Genomic DNA, 11,306 nt, shown 5'->3' on the forward strand with positions numbered 1-11,306 from the left:
TACGCGGTGTCTGAAATCATCATTCTTATACGGTGGGTCACGCCACCACAAAAAGTTGAAAATCTTCAATTTGAGTTTTTCCTCAGTTTTGAAATTCTTCAGTTTTTCAAATTCTTCAACTTTTCAAAATCTTCATTGTTTCCTTCGTTTTTCTTCATTGGCTATATATATATATATATATATATATATATATATATATATATATATATATATATGAGTTTATGTCCTCTACAACATTCACTTATAGCTATTTCTTCAAATTGCTTTTTCTGCTAAGTGAATGTGATCGGACCCTTCCCCCTCTATGCTATACTCAACCCAATCTATTCACAAATTCTTCATATGCGTTCTATTTGAAACCCGTTCAAAATCTTCACTTTGTCCTTGTCAGTTGAAGAAATTGCGAACGAAACTTTAAAACAAATCTTATCCAAATTTTCGGTTTTTGCCGCTCAAACCGTTCCGCATCCCACAATGCATTATTCTATTCACCCACGATCGTACACGATCTCCACTACACAGTACGTGGGTGACACATGTCGTGAGAAGGAGAATGGTCAGGGGCACGTTCGTCCTAAATCTTCGGGCGAACAGTTTTTCATCGTGTCTATAAATACCCCTCTCCCCTTCCTCACTTCATTTACTTCGCTCGACCGTCCTCTCTCTCACTCGAGCTCCTCAAACCCTAGCGCCGCCGCTACTCCATCGTCGCCGGTGAGGAAGAGCTTCGCTGCCTCGACCTCATCACCGTCGTACTCACGCCGACCGCGGAAATCTTCACTCCGCCGCCGCCGTAGCTGTCTTCCTCTGCCAAGTTAGGGCGTGGGAGATCTAACTTGACGAACTTCACATCTGTTCTTGTCAGTTCGTCGTGTTCTTCACTTCGAGTAATTAAAAGTTACTTTTATTACTCACTTTGATTCTCAAACTTTCCTGAAAATCTTCAAAGGTGTTTATTCTTCAAATCTTCACACATATGAACACCACACATCATATGATCTTGAACTGTTTCTCTAAGCAATCATTTTCTTCAAGATTCCCTAATTGTGTGGATCTTCGATCTGTACAACTCTGGAATCTAAGACAAGAACGCTTAGTGAAATTCCTCAAGGTTCATCTGGTCAAATTCCTCAAAACTTGTTCTTTTTGAAAAACCTCCTCAGAACGCATATGACCTCTCCGAATTCCTCGCACCTGTACTCTGTTCACAGGTACTCATGTCTGCTGCTGAATCACTAGGTTCTCATCAACTTAACTCATTTGCAGCGTTCCTCGAAGAAAAACTGCATACTTCTTCAGAGAACTCGATTGTTCAAATTCCTCAACTGAAGAATATGGCAGACGGTAAGAAGCCGCAGAAAGGAGGAAAGAAACCTGAGGTTATGACTGCGTTTGAAATCCCTGAGGAAATTTATGCTGACCATTGCACACCCGATGAAGCAAAATTTGGCAAAAAAAACAAAAATCAGCGCAAGGTGCGCATTCAGAGGATTGAACGGAGATGGGCAAGGGAATGGAGGGAATACAGATATGTGACTCCAAAGTACATGAGGAAATTCGCCCTCAATCCTCCATGCCCAAGAGCTCCATTGGCACCTGGCCAAGTAGCTGATCCCACAAGCATCAAACGTGGTGAGGACTTTCCTGAAGAATGGGCTAAGCGCCAAGCTAAATTGGCAAGACAAGCCAAGGAGGCAGTGAAGAAATTCAATGAGGACTCTGCCACTGCTACTGCTACTGAGGCCTCGGTCAAACCGAGGAAATCCATGCCAAAGAAGCCTGCTCGTAAGCCAAGTGCTTCACCAACAGTGCCCTCACGGCAAATTCCTCACACTGCTACAGCTCCACCAAAGTCCTCAACTGCTCCTTCAAAGTCCTCAGCTCCTGTGCATCTGGCTACATGTCAAAGGACTGCTGGTTTCTCGATTGCCTCTAGTGTTTCGGCAAGTTCCTCACCTACACCAATTTCCTCATCAGGCCTCACACTGTTGAAGACCAAAGCAACAGCTGGACGAGATCCTCGGTCAAGTCCAAAGAAAAAACAGGTCGCATTCTATGTGCCTTCTGATGATGAAGCTTTTGATGATGAACTTGCAGAAATCATCAGAGACAGACAGGTGAAGGCCGCTAGAGCCAAAGGCACATCTGTGCCACTGCTGTTGGACCCGAGGAAAATCCTCGATTATATGATCTCTGGCACAAGGATCCAAAAACCCCAATGCCTGATTTTCATCTGACCCCTGGACAAAGTCATATGTTGACCCATTTCATCACTGAAGAGAGATGGAAGTTTGAAAAGGCAAGAGAGATCAAGAAAGCTCAATACAGAAAGGAGAAGTTCCTGAAGAAAAACGTTGTCAGAATGACACTTGAGGAACTTCTCCAGGCTCAGTCTGAAATTCAAGCCCTCAGCAATGACTTTGATGCCTACTATGCTGATTGGCAAGGAGCTAAAGTAAGATTCGTCAATCTGACGAAGAAATTCACAAATGTTGCAGCCCCATCGCAACAAGAAAATCTTCAGGCTGCAGACTCTGCTCAGCCTGCTGAAGAACATGCCAGCACCACTGATGACTTTCAGCCTGCTGAAGAACATGCTCGTTCCAGGGCTGGTGAAGAAATTCCAGCCGCTGAAAAAATTGCCAGGGCATCCACTAGTGGTGCGCCTGCAGAAACTGAAGAGATTGGAGCAACTGCATCAGTTGCGCCTGAAGAAAATGAACCAGATTCCTCAGCTCCTCCCGCACCCACACCAACTCCAATTCTTCCATCTGCTTCTGATGTGAAGAAGACCAAGGCTGCAGAGCGAGCTGTAGTGAAGAAAAGGAAGGCATCAGCTGCGTCAAACTCTTCGGCTGCGAAGAAAATGAAGCCAATGACCAGCTCACTCGAAAATCCAATTGATGCTGTTCCGATTTCCTCCATGCCATCAAAGGACCTTGTTCCTTTTGGAGAAGACTATGAGATCCCAAGCGGATTTGATGAAGAACATCATTCTGCTCCTTCGTCAGAGCAGATTGATGAAGAAATTGAAGTGGAAGCAATCCCTTCAACCCCAATCATTTTCTCATCTATGCCTCAGTTCACAGCTGAAGAGGCCGGTGTTGAGGAACTTGAAGAAGATGTGGATATTGGAAGCACAACGCCAGTGATGAACGATGACTTTTGGGAAAGTCAGCATCCAAATTCTCCACTCTTCACCCCACTCCAACAGATACCTCAGTCCCCTGCTCCAACTGTTCAAATGGGCTCTGAAGAAACTCATCCCACTTCATCTGTTCATGAAGAAATTCCAGCCACTAGTGCTGATAAACCTGCTGCTGCTGATCCTCAGACTGCACCTCTTGAGGAACAAGAAATTCCTTAGCCTGAAGAACCTGAGCTCGCGATTCCTGAGGTGGTGATGCAACTCACTGACACCCCTCTGCCAAAGCCAAAGAATCCGTTCTCAAGAAAACAGAAGTTCAAGGCTGAAGATTTCTTTGCCGAGCACGTATTCTTCACTGATTATAATCCATATGATTCTGCTCGCATAAGGAAGAGGCGTTTCTGGACTGCCAGCCAAGCCAATTTCTATTTCTCAGTGCTCTTCAACAAAGACAAAGTCTTCGATCATGCACATATTCCTCATGTGGACATGGAATCTCTGCCCGGCTTTGAGCCAGTCCTCAGTGTTCTTCACGACGCAGGACTTCTGAATTTCTGCATTGATATCTGTGACTGGAATGAAGAACTCATTCTTCAATTCTATGCAACTCTGCACATCACCGGAGACGTTGAAGACGTGAACTCATGGGTATTAGACTGGATGTCTGAAAATACTCACTACAAGGCACCAGCAACTGAATTGCTTCGTGCTCTACCACTCAGTCCTCCACTTGATGGTGCTCGTTGTATCTACAACGAACCAGAACTTTCAAATCACTATATGCAAGTGCTGATGAAGCCTTTGAAGCCAGGGCAGGCCCCACGAACCAAATTCCTCGTCAAGGAATTACTCTATGTGCCTCGGACTGTCTATCGAATTCTGACGAAGACAATGAGTCCCATAAAAGGCCACGACTCAAATGATGAAGAAGTCGTTGGCATCATGAAGAAAATGCTTTTCAACATCATTCATGGTGTTCCCGTCAACTTCCATGATTTCTTCATGAGGACTCTGGCCAATATTGCTATGTCACCATTCGAGCTGAAGCCCTATGCTCCTTGGATTATGAGATTCATCAGGGCAAGATCTTCACTGAATTACAAAGCTGACACTCTGAACCACGGTAGCTACTTGCCTCCCATTGAAGTCCTCAAACGGACAATTTCATCAGCTATTGATAAAGGCAAGGCCGCTGCTGTGATCGATGAAGGCATTCGTCCATTGGATGGTCAATTTCGCAAGGCTGCATCTTACTCTACCAACGACGATTCTGCCACACATGACTCTGCCGCAAATACCTCAGCCAAGCAAAATCCTCAAGCCACAGCACCCAAGGTGATGACTGACCGTGAGTTACTCCTCAATCTTCATCAGAAGGTTGATCGCAATCACAAATGGGTAAAGCATCAGTTTGGTGCACTTCTTCACAATATGACCTCAACACACAATGCAGTGAAGAAGAACCAATACTACCTTCATGAAACCTTCAACCGCACCTGGGCTGTCCTCACTCATGTCTATAGCGCTGAAGAACTGAAGACTATGGGTCTCAAGGAAGAATTTGACCGGTCTGCACCTCCTCCGAAGAAATTCAAGAAGGTCAAAATTCCTCCACTGGTGGCCAGCTCTTATTCTTCATCGCGTGACACTGATGAGTATGAAGATTTGGACGACACTGCGGTAGGCCCTGCTACAACAAACAACCCCGACAACGCTGGCGCTCCTCCATCGACTTGAAATTCTTCAGGGGCGTTAGTCCTCAGTTTCAATCCTTTTGGTCATTTGATGACAAAGGGGGAGAAATCTGAGTTAGTCTTCAAGCGGGTCTATATTAAGGACATTTTTTAAGTTACAACTCTCGTTCTTCTGAAACTTTTATTTGGATCGAGTTGTAATCTTAAACCCGATGGTGCGCTGATACTTTTGTTGCATTATGCTTTGCATGCTTATTCCTCGTTAATAACATTGCACGCATGCTGAATCTCATCAGGCACCATATTTCATCATGCATTTCAAATTCTTCATATTATATATCAAATGCGTGTATGAATTACAAGATATAGGGGGAGATCTCCATGATTCAACTCTTCAAATGTGCATTGCCTCAAAAGCAAATTCCTCACTATGCACATCTTCAGGGGGAGTTCTACTATATCTTGTAATCAAATTCCTCAATATCAGTGTATACACTTCATATGTTTATCCCCGTTGAAAACTTAACCTATGTTGTCATCAATCACCAAAAAGGGGGAGATTGTAAGTGCATCTAGTGCCCCTTAGTGATTTTGGTGTATTGAAGACTTATAGGTTAAGGGACTAATGCGTTTGTGAGTATACACAGGTCTATAAGTCTATGAGGAGTTTGATATTTACAGAGAAAGTCAACCCCTAAAAATGAAGTTCTTCAACTGAATACTTTGATATTCTGAAGACTTTCTGAAGACTTTGAAAGTGAAGAAATTGGTGTGACCTTGAAGACTTGGTATTCATTTGTGGAACATGAAGCGTGAAGACTTTTGTTTTCGTAGTTTCATTTTCTCTTTCTTGAGTCATAGGAAACACCGTACTGTTAAAGGGGGTCGAGGAAATACTAAGGAAAAATTTCCATATGATGCTCAACTCAAAATCCTACACCTACCAATCCCTTCGAGTGAAGCCTTTGGAAATCTCATACAGTTCAGTCACTTTCTTCAGTGACAGAGACGAAGTTCTTCTGGTCGCTGATGAATTTGTTCTGACTGAGGAGTTAGGAATTCGTCAGTGCGAATTACCTACACAGTGAGGAACATGATAGCCCTGAGGAATTTGAGAGTCAAATTTCCGACCGTTGCTGTGCTGTGCGCCAGCTGTCCCAAAATATCTTATCCACCTAACGGTCATATCATTGAGGGGCATTTATGTCTTATCATGTCGGGCTGCTCCCTAGGCTATAAATAGCTGCCCCCTACAATCACTAGCTGGTTGGCTGCTCCGAGAGAACTTGACACTTGTCATTTGAGAGCAACCCATCCTCCGAGGACTTTGAGCGAAAATCATCAAGTGAGGAAAACCCAAAACCAAACCCCTACAAACCCAAAGTGATTGAGCATCACTGAAGAAATTGATCCTGCGTGGATCCGACGCTTGTTACCTTTGAAGACTGTGCTTCTTCCAGACGGTTAGGCGTCAAGGTCTAGAGCATCCAAGAGGAATTGTGGATCGCCGAGTGACCAAGTCTGTGAAGGTTTGGAAGTCGCCTGAAGACTTACCACGAGTGATTGGACGAGGTCTGTGTGACCTTAGTTCGAGGAGAATACGGTGAGGACTGGGTGTCCTGAGCTGCGTGCTCAGCGACTGGGTGTCCGGGACTGTGTGTCCTCGAGTTTAAATACTCAGCCGCTCCAACCAGACGTACAACTGAGACAACAGTTGGAACTGATCTACCAAATCATTGTCTTCACCAACCTAACTGGTTCTATTTCCTCAACCCTTCCATTTCCTTATTACTGTGTTGAGTGTTTGTTCATATCTGTGTTTGAAGACTTTGACTGAAGACTTTCTCAATTTCCTCAGTTCAATTTCTTCAGTCTGTTTGTCTTCATCTTGTGTTATCCTGTGATTACGCTTTCTGTACTCTGTGCTAGTCTTCATTTCATCATGATGACCATGCTTGTATTCTGTTATGCTTACTTCTGAGTACTTATTCCGCTGCTAATAGTTCTTCGCTAAGGAATTTCCTCACCGGCAAATTCCTCAGTGAAGAATTCATAAAAATCGCCTATTCACCCCCCCTCTAGTCGACATAACGCACTTTCAAAAACTCTAAAGCGATCTGATCCTGGATCAACAAACTATAACAATGACCATATCTGCACCGACCATCTCATGACACCACTCGGACGACGAGGTTCTTCAACAGCAACGCCTTCAGGAAAGGAGCGGCACTCAAGTGCCACCGTCACCGAATCCAGCCACCTAAGGCTACAATCTAGGTTTTCACCCTAAAGAATTAGTCCGAACATTCCGAACAATGCCTTCAACAAGGTAACAATGTAAAAGCATCGCCATTGCCAGGTAGACGCAAGTCGGGTCAAACCTAGGCTTTCACCCCGGAGCTCAAGACCGGATGCTCAAGTAACACCACCATCGAAGTCATTCATGTGTTGTCGTCACCACATTTCCACAATCCCAGCAGCTACATGCGATGTGACCACCGCCGCCGCACAACCATCCCTCTGCATCAAGACTTCATCCATAGTTTGTATCTCACCGCCGAAGTCAACCACCAGATCTACGGAGATGAAACTCTCAAAAATCTTTTGATGGTGACTATAATCCGCAGCTAGGCCGCCGCCATATCCAATTCCCGTGAAGCAATCAAAGCAGATCTGCCACACTACGACCATTAGCCGCCAAACTCCGGTGCACTCAGCCACGAACTCCGCCTAGCCGTGAAGACCCGGCCATGCCACTGCGGAGGAAGACTCCAAGCAGCCATGACCATGTGCTGCAGCTAGGCGGCAGCCTAGACGGCCGCCGAGCATCTGCATGCACATGCACATCTCAAGCAGCCGTGTGGATGCGTCCAGGCACCAGCCTCGTACTCCAGGCCATGAACTTCATTTCGATCAGAAGGCCAGAATCAAAAGGTAGGTGCCCGATCGGGAGGCAAGCAATGGACAGATCGGAAAGCTAGTGGCCAGATCTGAAGTTTGCCGCCAAGGGAAATAACAGGAGAAAAAAAAGAGACCGAAGATGCCCCGCCGTCGCCGTCCGCCGGGCGGCCGGCCTCCTCCGGCGGCGGCGTGGTGAACGACGCTACGTGGGAGGGCCTCTGAGGTGACCGCGACGGCGCCTCCGGAGTCGCGTGAAGCGACCCGGGAGGCTCTACCCAATATCAGCTACAACACTGACACAACCATCTCTAGTGCACCGAAGGAGAGCAAGCCCGTTTACATCAGCATCAACTAGAACCTCTCATTGGGCCCGCATCCTAACTGTAGCCGCCATCCTGTCCTTTTTCTTCACTCCCCAAGGTAAGTTGGCATGCTCCCTGTCTGCGCATAAGGATGAGGATATGGCTATGGATTTGGTATTAATGATGTTGATGAGCTGTTCATTTGTGAGACTGACAAACCAGATGGAAGAGAAATGAATTCATTTGTCAGACTATTCATTTGCCAGTCTTGTCATTCTTTGTGTTGCCAGTCTACTGATGCTTGATTTGTATTAGTATACAATAGGACTTGTTTGTTGGTCACTTTTGCAGCAACATGTTATGATCACTTTCTATGACCTGTTTTCAGATCTATCATATATGGCTCTAATGTGTGATGACTCTTTAGGTTCACCGGAAATATTACAGTGAGGAATTTCTTGCACGGCAAGATGCTTCAGCTGAATAACAATGCCTGCTCAGCTTCATTTTGCACAACATACTACTCTCTCCGTCCAGAAATACTTGTCATCAAAATGAACAATTTCCGGACGGAGGGAGTACAATCAAAACCCCCGAAATAGAAAAGGATTGGTCGCAGACGCTGGGCCGAACGGGCTTTGCTGTGAGTGGGCTTCGAATTCATTTTGCTAGGATCCGCCACGCTCCCACCGTCCCCCACGCCTTTCCCCCAAAACCGCCGCCGCCCACCTCTCTGCTCCTGTCGGCTCCGGCGACGGTGGCCTAGCGCTGGCCGTCGACGCCTGGCTCCCTCCTTCCACAAGTCCTCCTCGCTTGCTCTTCCATCCCCGCCGCAAAACCGCCAGCCATGGGGATGGAGGCAGGCGCTCCTGGTCCTAGCTCGAGGAAGAGGAAAGCATCGGCACACGAGGCGCCCGCCCCGGCGCCGACGGCTGTGGAAGCGCCCGGTGCGGAACCTACAGCGGAGGACCGGGAACCGCCTCTTTCCGGAGCGGATGGGGACGGAGGAGGCGCCGGCGGCGACCGCATCAGCGACCTCCCCGACGCCGTCCTCGGGGACATCGTCTCGCTCCTCCCCACCAAGGAAGGCGCCCGCACCCAGGTCCTCGCCTCCCGGTGGCGCCATCTCTGGCGCTCCGCCCCGCTCAGCCTCGACCACCGTTACTTCTTATTCGACGAGGAGGGCCTCGATGTTGCCATATCGCGCGTCCTCGCCGCCCACCTGGGCCCCGGCCGCCGCTTCTGCGCGCCGGTCTACCACCTCCCTGGCGACCGAGCGGATGCCTGGCTCCGGTCACCCGCCCTCGACAACCTCCAAGAGCTCGAGCTGTGCAGCTTCAGTTATATGTTGCCGTATCCACCACCAACGAAGCAGCTGCCGCCCTCAGCTGCCTTCCGCTTCTCCGACACCCTCTTGGTTTTCACCATTGGAGATTGCCACCTTACCGACGACATCACTCAAGTGCTTCACTTCCCTAAGCTTCAGAAGCTCGCGCTGAAGCGCGTCCTCATATCTGAATCCTCGCTGCACATCATGATTGCTGCTTGTCCTGCTCTCGAGTGCTTGCTTATAAGGAAGAGTTCTGGCTTTCGTTGTGTCAGAATCAACTCCATTAGCCTGAGAAGTATTGGTGTGAGCGGTTATAGCCCGAGAGGGCTCAACTTTGAGGAACTCATTATCGAGAATGCCCCTTGTCTCGAAAGCTTGCTCATACTTGGTTCATGTGAGTGCGGTCTTATATCGGTAATCTCCGCGCCTAAACTGGAGGCCTTAGGCTATCTTTCTTCTCATTATGGTACCAGAATCTCGTTTGACTCGACAGTTATTGAGGTAGCTGTGGCCTTCCTACTTGCTTTCAATGTGCCGCTGAATTACATGTTATTTGCACTTATAGATAGTCTAATGTCATCTTCCATGCTTCATGAAGCGATTGAGTGTTGATCGCCTGACGACAGCGGTGTGCACTGTCAAGATTTTAGCTGTTGATATGCATGCTCTTAGTCTGGATACTGTTCTTGACTTGATGGGATGCTTTCCGTGCTTGGAAAAGCTGTACATTCAGGTGATAATTCTTTTGTGATTATGGTTCAAAGTATTGACTGCTCCTTTGATGCATTTACTGTTCTGAAATGATTGGTTTTATTTCTTTTTTTTTGTATGTTCATTTTTAGTCAACTGGACCAGGGAATACCAACTTCTGGCGTCGTAAACACCGGACTCTTATAAGATCACTTGACATCCGTCTAAAGACAATTGTTTGGCGATGTTATCGGGGAATTAAGTCACATGCTGACTTTGCCACATTTTTTGTACTAAATGCTGGCGTGCTAGAATTAATGACTTTTGAGGTTGATGTGGAAGATTTCAACGAGGAGTTTTGTGCACAACATCGTAAGATGCTTCAGGTGGATAGTAGGGCCTCAAGAGGTGCTCGGATTCGTTTTACTTCGGATTGGTCTTACAAGTATCATATGGATTTTAGTATCCATGATTTGGGTCCAGCTGATCCCTTTGAAAGGACATACCCTTTGAAAGGAGATATCACTTTTGTGCTTTGCTAACTGTTATTTTGTTTAAGTTTGTATGATCTTAGAATCTTATGACAGTTAAACATGCTATATTCATGATGTTAGTTCCGTTGAAACCAACTTGTATTTAGCTTGTTAGTTTGTATTATCTTGGAACCTTATCGCAGTTAAGCATGCTAAGTGATGTTGGTCCTGTTGAAACCAACTTGTGCTAATGTCCACTTATTTGATGAGAAAGTACAGTATTTACATTGTTTTGTGGCCTTTAAATGTCAAGTGTGATGTTATCCATTAAATCATTTTTATCGGTTATGAAGCCACACAAATTGATATATATGGTTCTGAGTGTCAGTATCACTTCATCTGGTGTATCAAACACCTTCTCAGACCAAGGTATAATAACTGTGGTCTGCCTCCAGTTTGCATGAACTATTTGCAGTTCAGCCTGGACTTTATCTTGGAGGCAAGAAATGCTTTTTTGTTTGTTTCCTGAAGGTGAACTGCTTTGATAAAGCCCGGCCCAGCGCTGGCTGCCGCTTCTTTCCTTGTGCAGGTTTCTTGCCCTCTTTCGTTTTTGTTTACCCTCACAATTCAGAATTCCTCGACTGCATAATTTGTTTGTCGATCAAGCCCCAACCTTGGCTGCTGCTCCTTTCTCTGTGCAGGTTTTTCTTGCTGTCGGAATCGCTGGACTGCAGTACAATTTTGTTTGTGGATTTTGTTGCGTGCCGA

At 46.4% G+C, this 11,306-nt stretch overlaps 1 protein-coding gene across 1 annotated transcript; it reads left to right on the forward strand.

The window, feature by feature from the left end:
- Positions 1-8,685: 8,685 nt before the first annotated feature.
- On the forward strand, positions 8,686-10,775 carry LOC123144041 (F-box/FBD/LRR-repeat protein At2g04230). The gene is made up of 3 exons (XM_044563057.1): positions 8,686-9,876; positions 9,974-10,108; positions 10,218-10,775. Exons 1-3 carry the CDS (start codon positions 8,893-8,895, stop codon positions 10,605-10,607), a joined length of 1,509 nt encoding a protein of 502 aa, XP_044418992.1. The 5' UTR covers positions 8,686-8,892; the 3' UTR covers positions 10,608-10,775.
- Positions 10,776-11,306: the final 531 nt, after the last annotated feature.

This window comes from Triticum aestivum, chromosome 1B (assembly GCF_018294505.1).
Source record: "Triticum aestivum cultivar Chinese Spring chromosome 1B, IWGSC CS RefSeq v2.1, whole genome shotgun sequence".
NCBI classification, from domain to species: Eukaryota; Viridiplantae; Streptophyta; class Magnoliopsida; order Poales; family Poaceae; genus Triticum; species Triticum aestivum.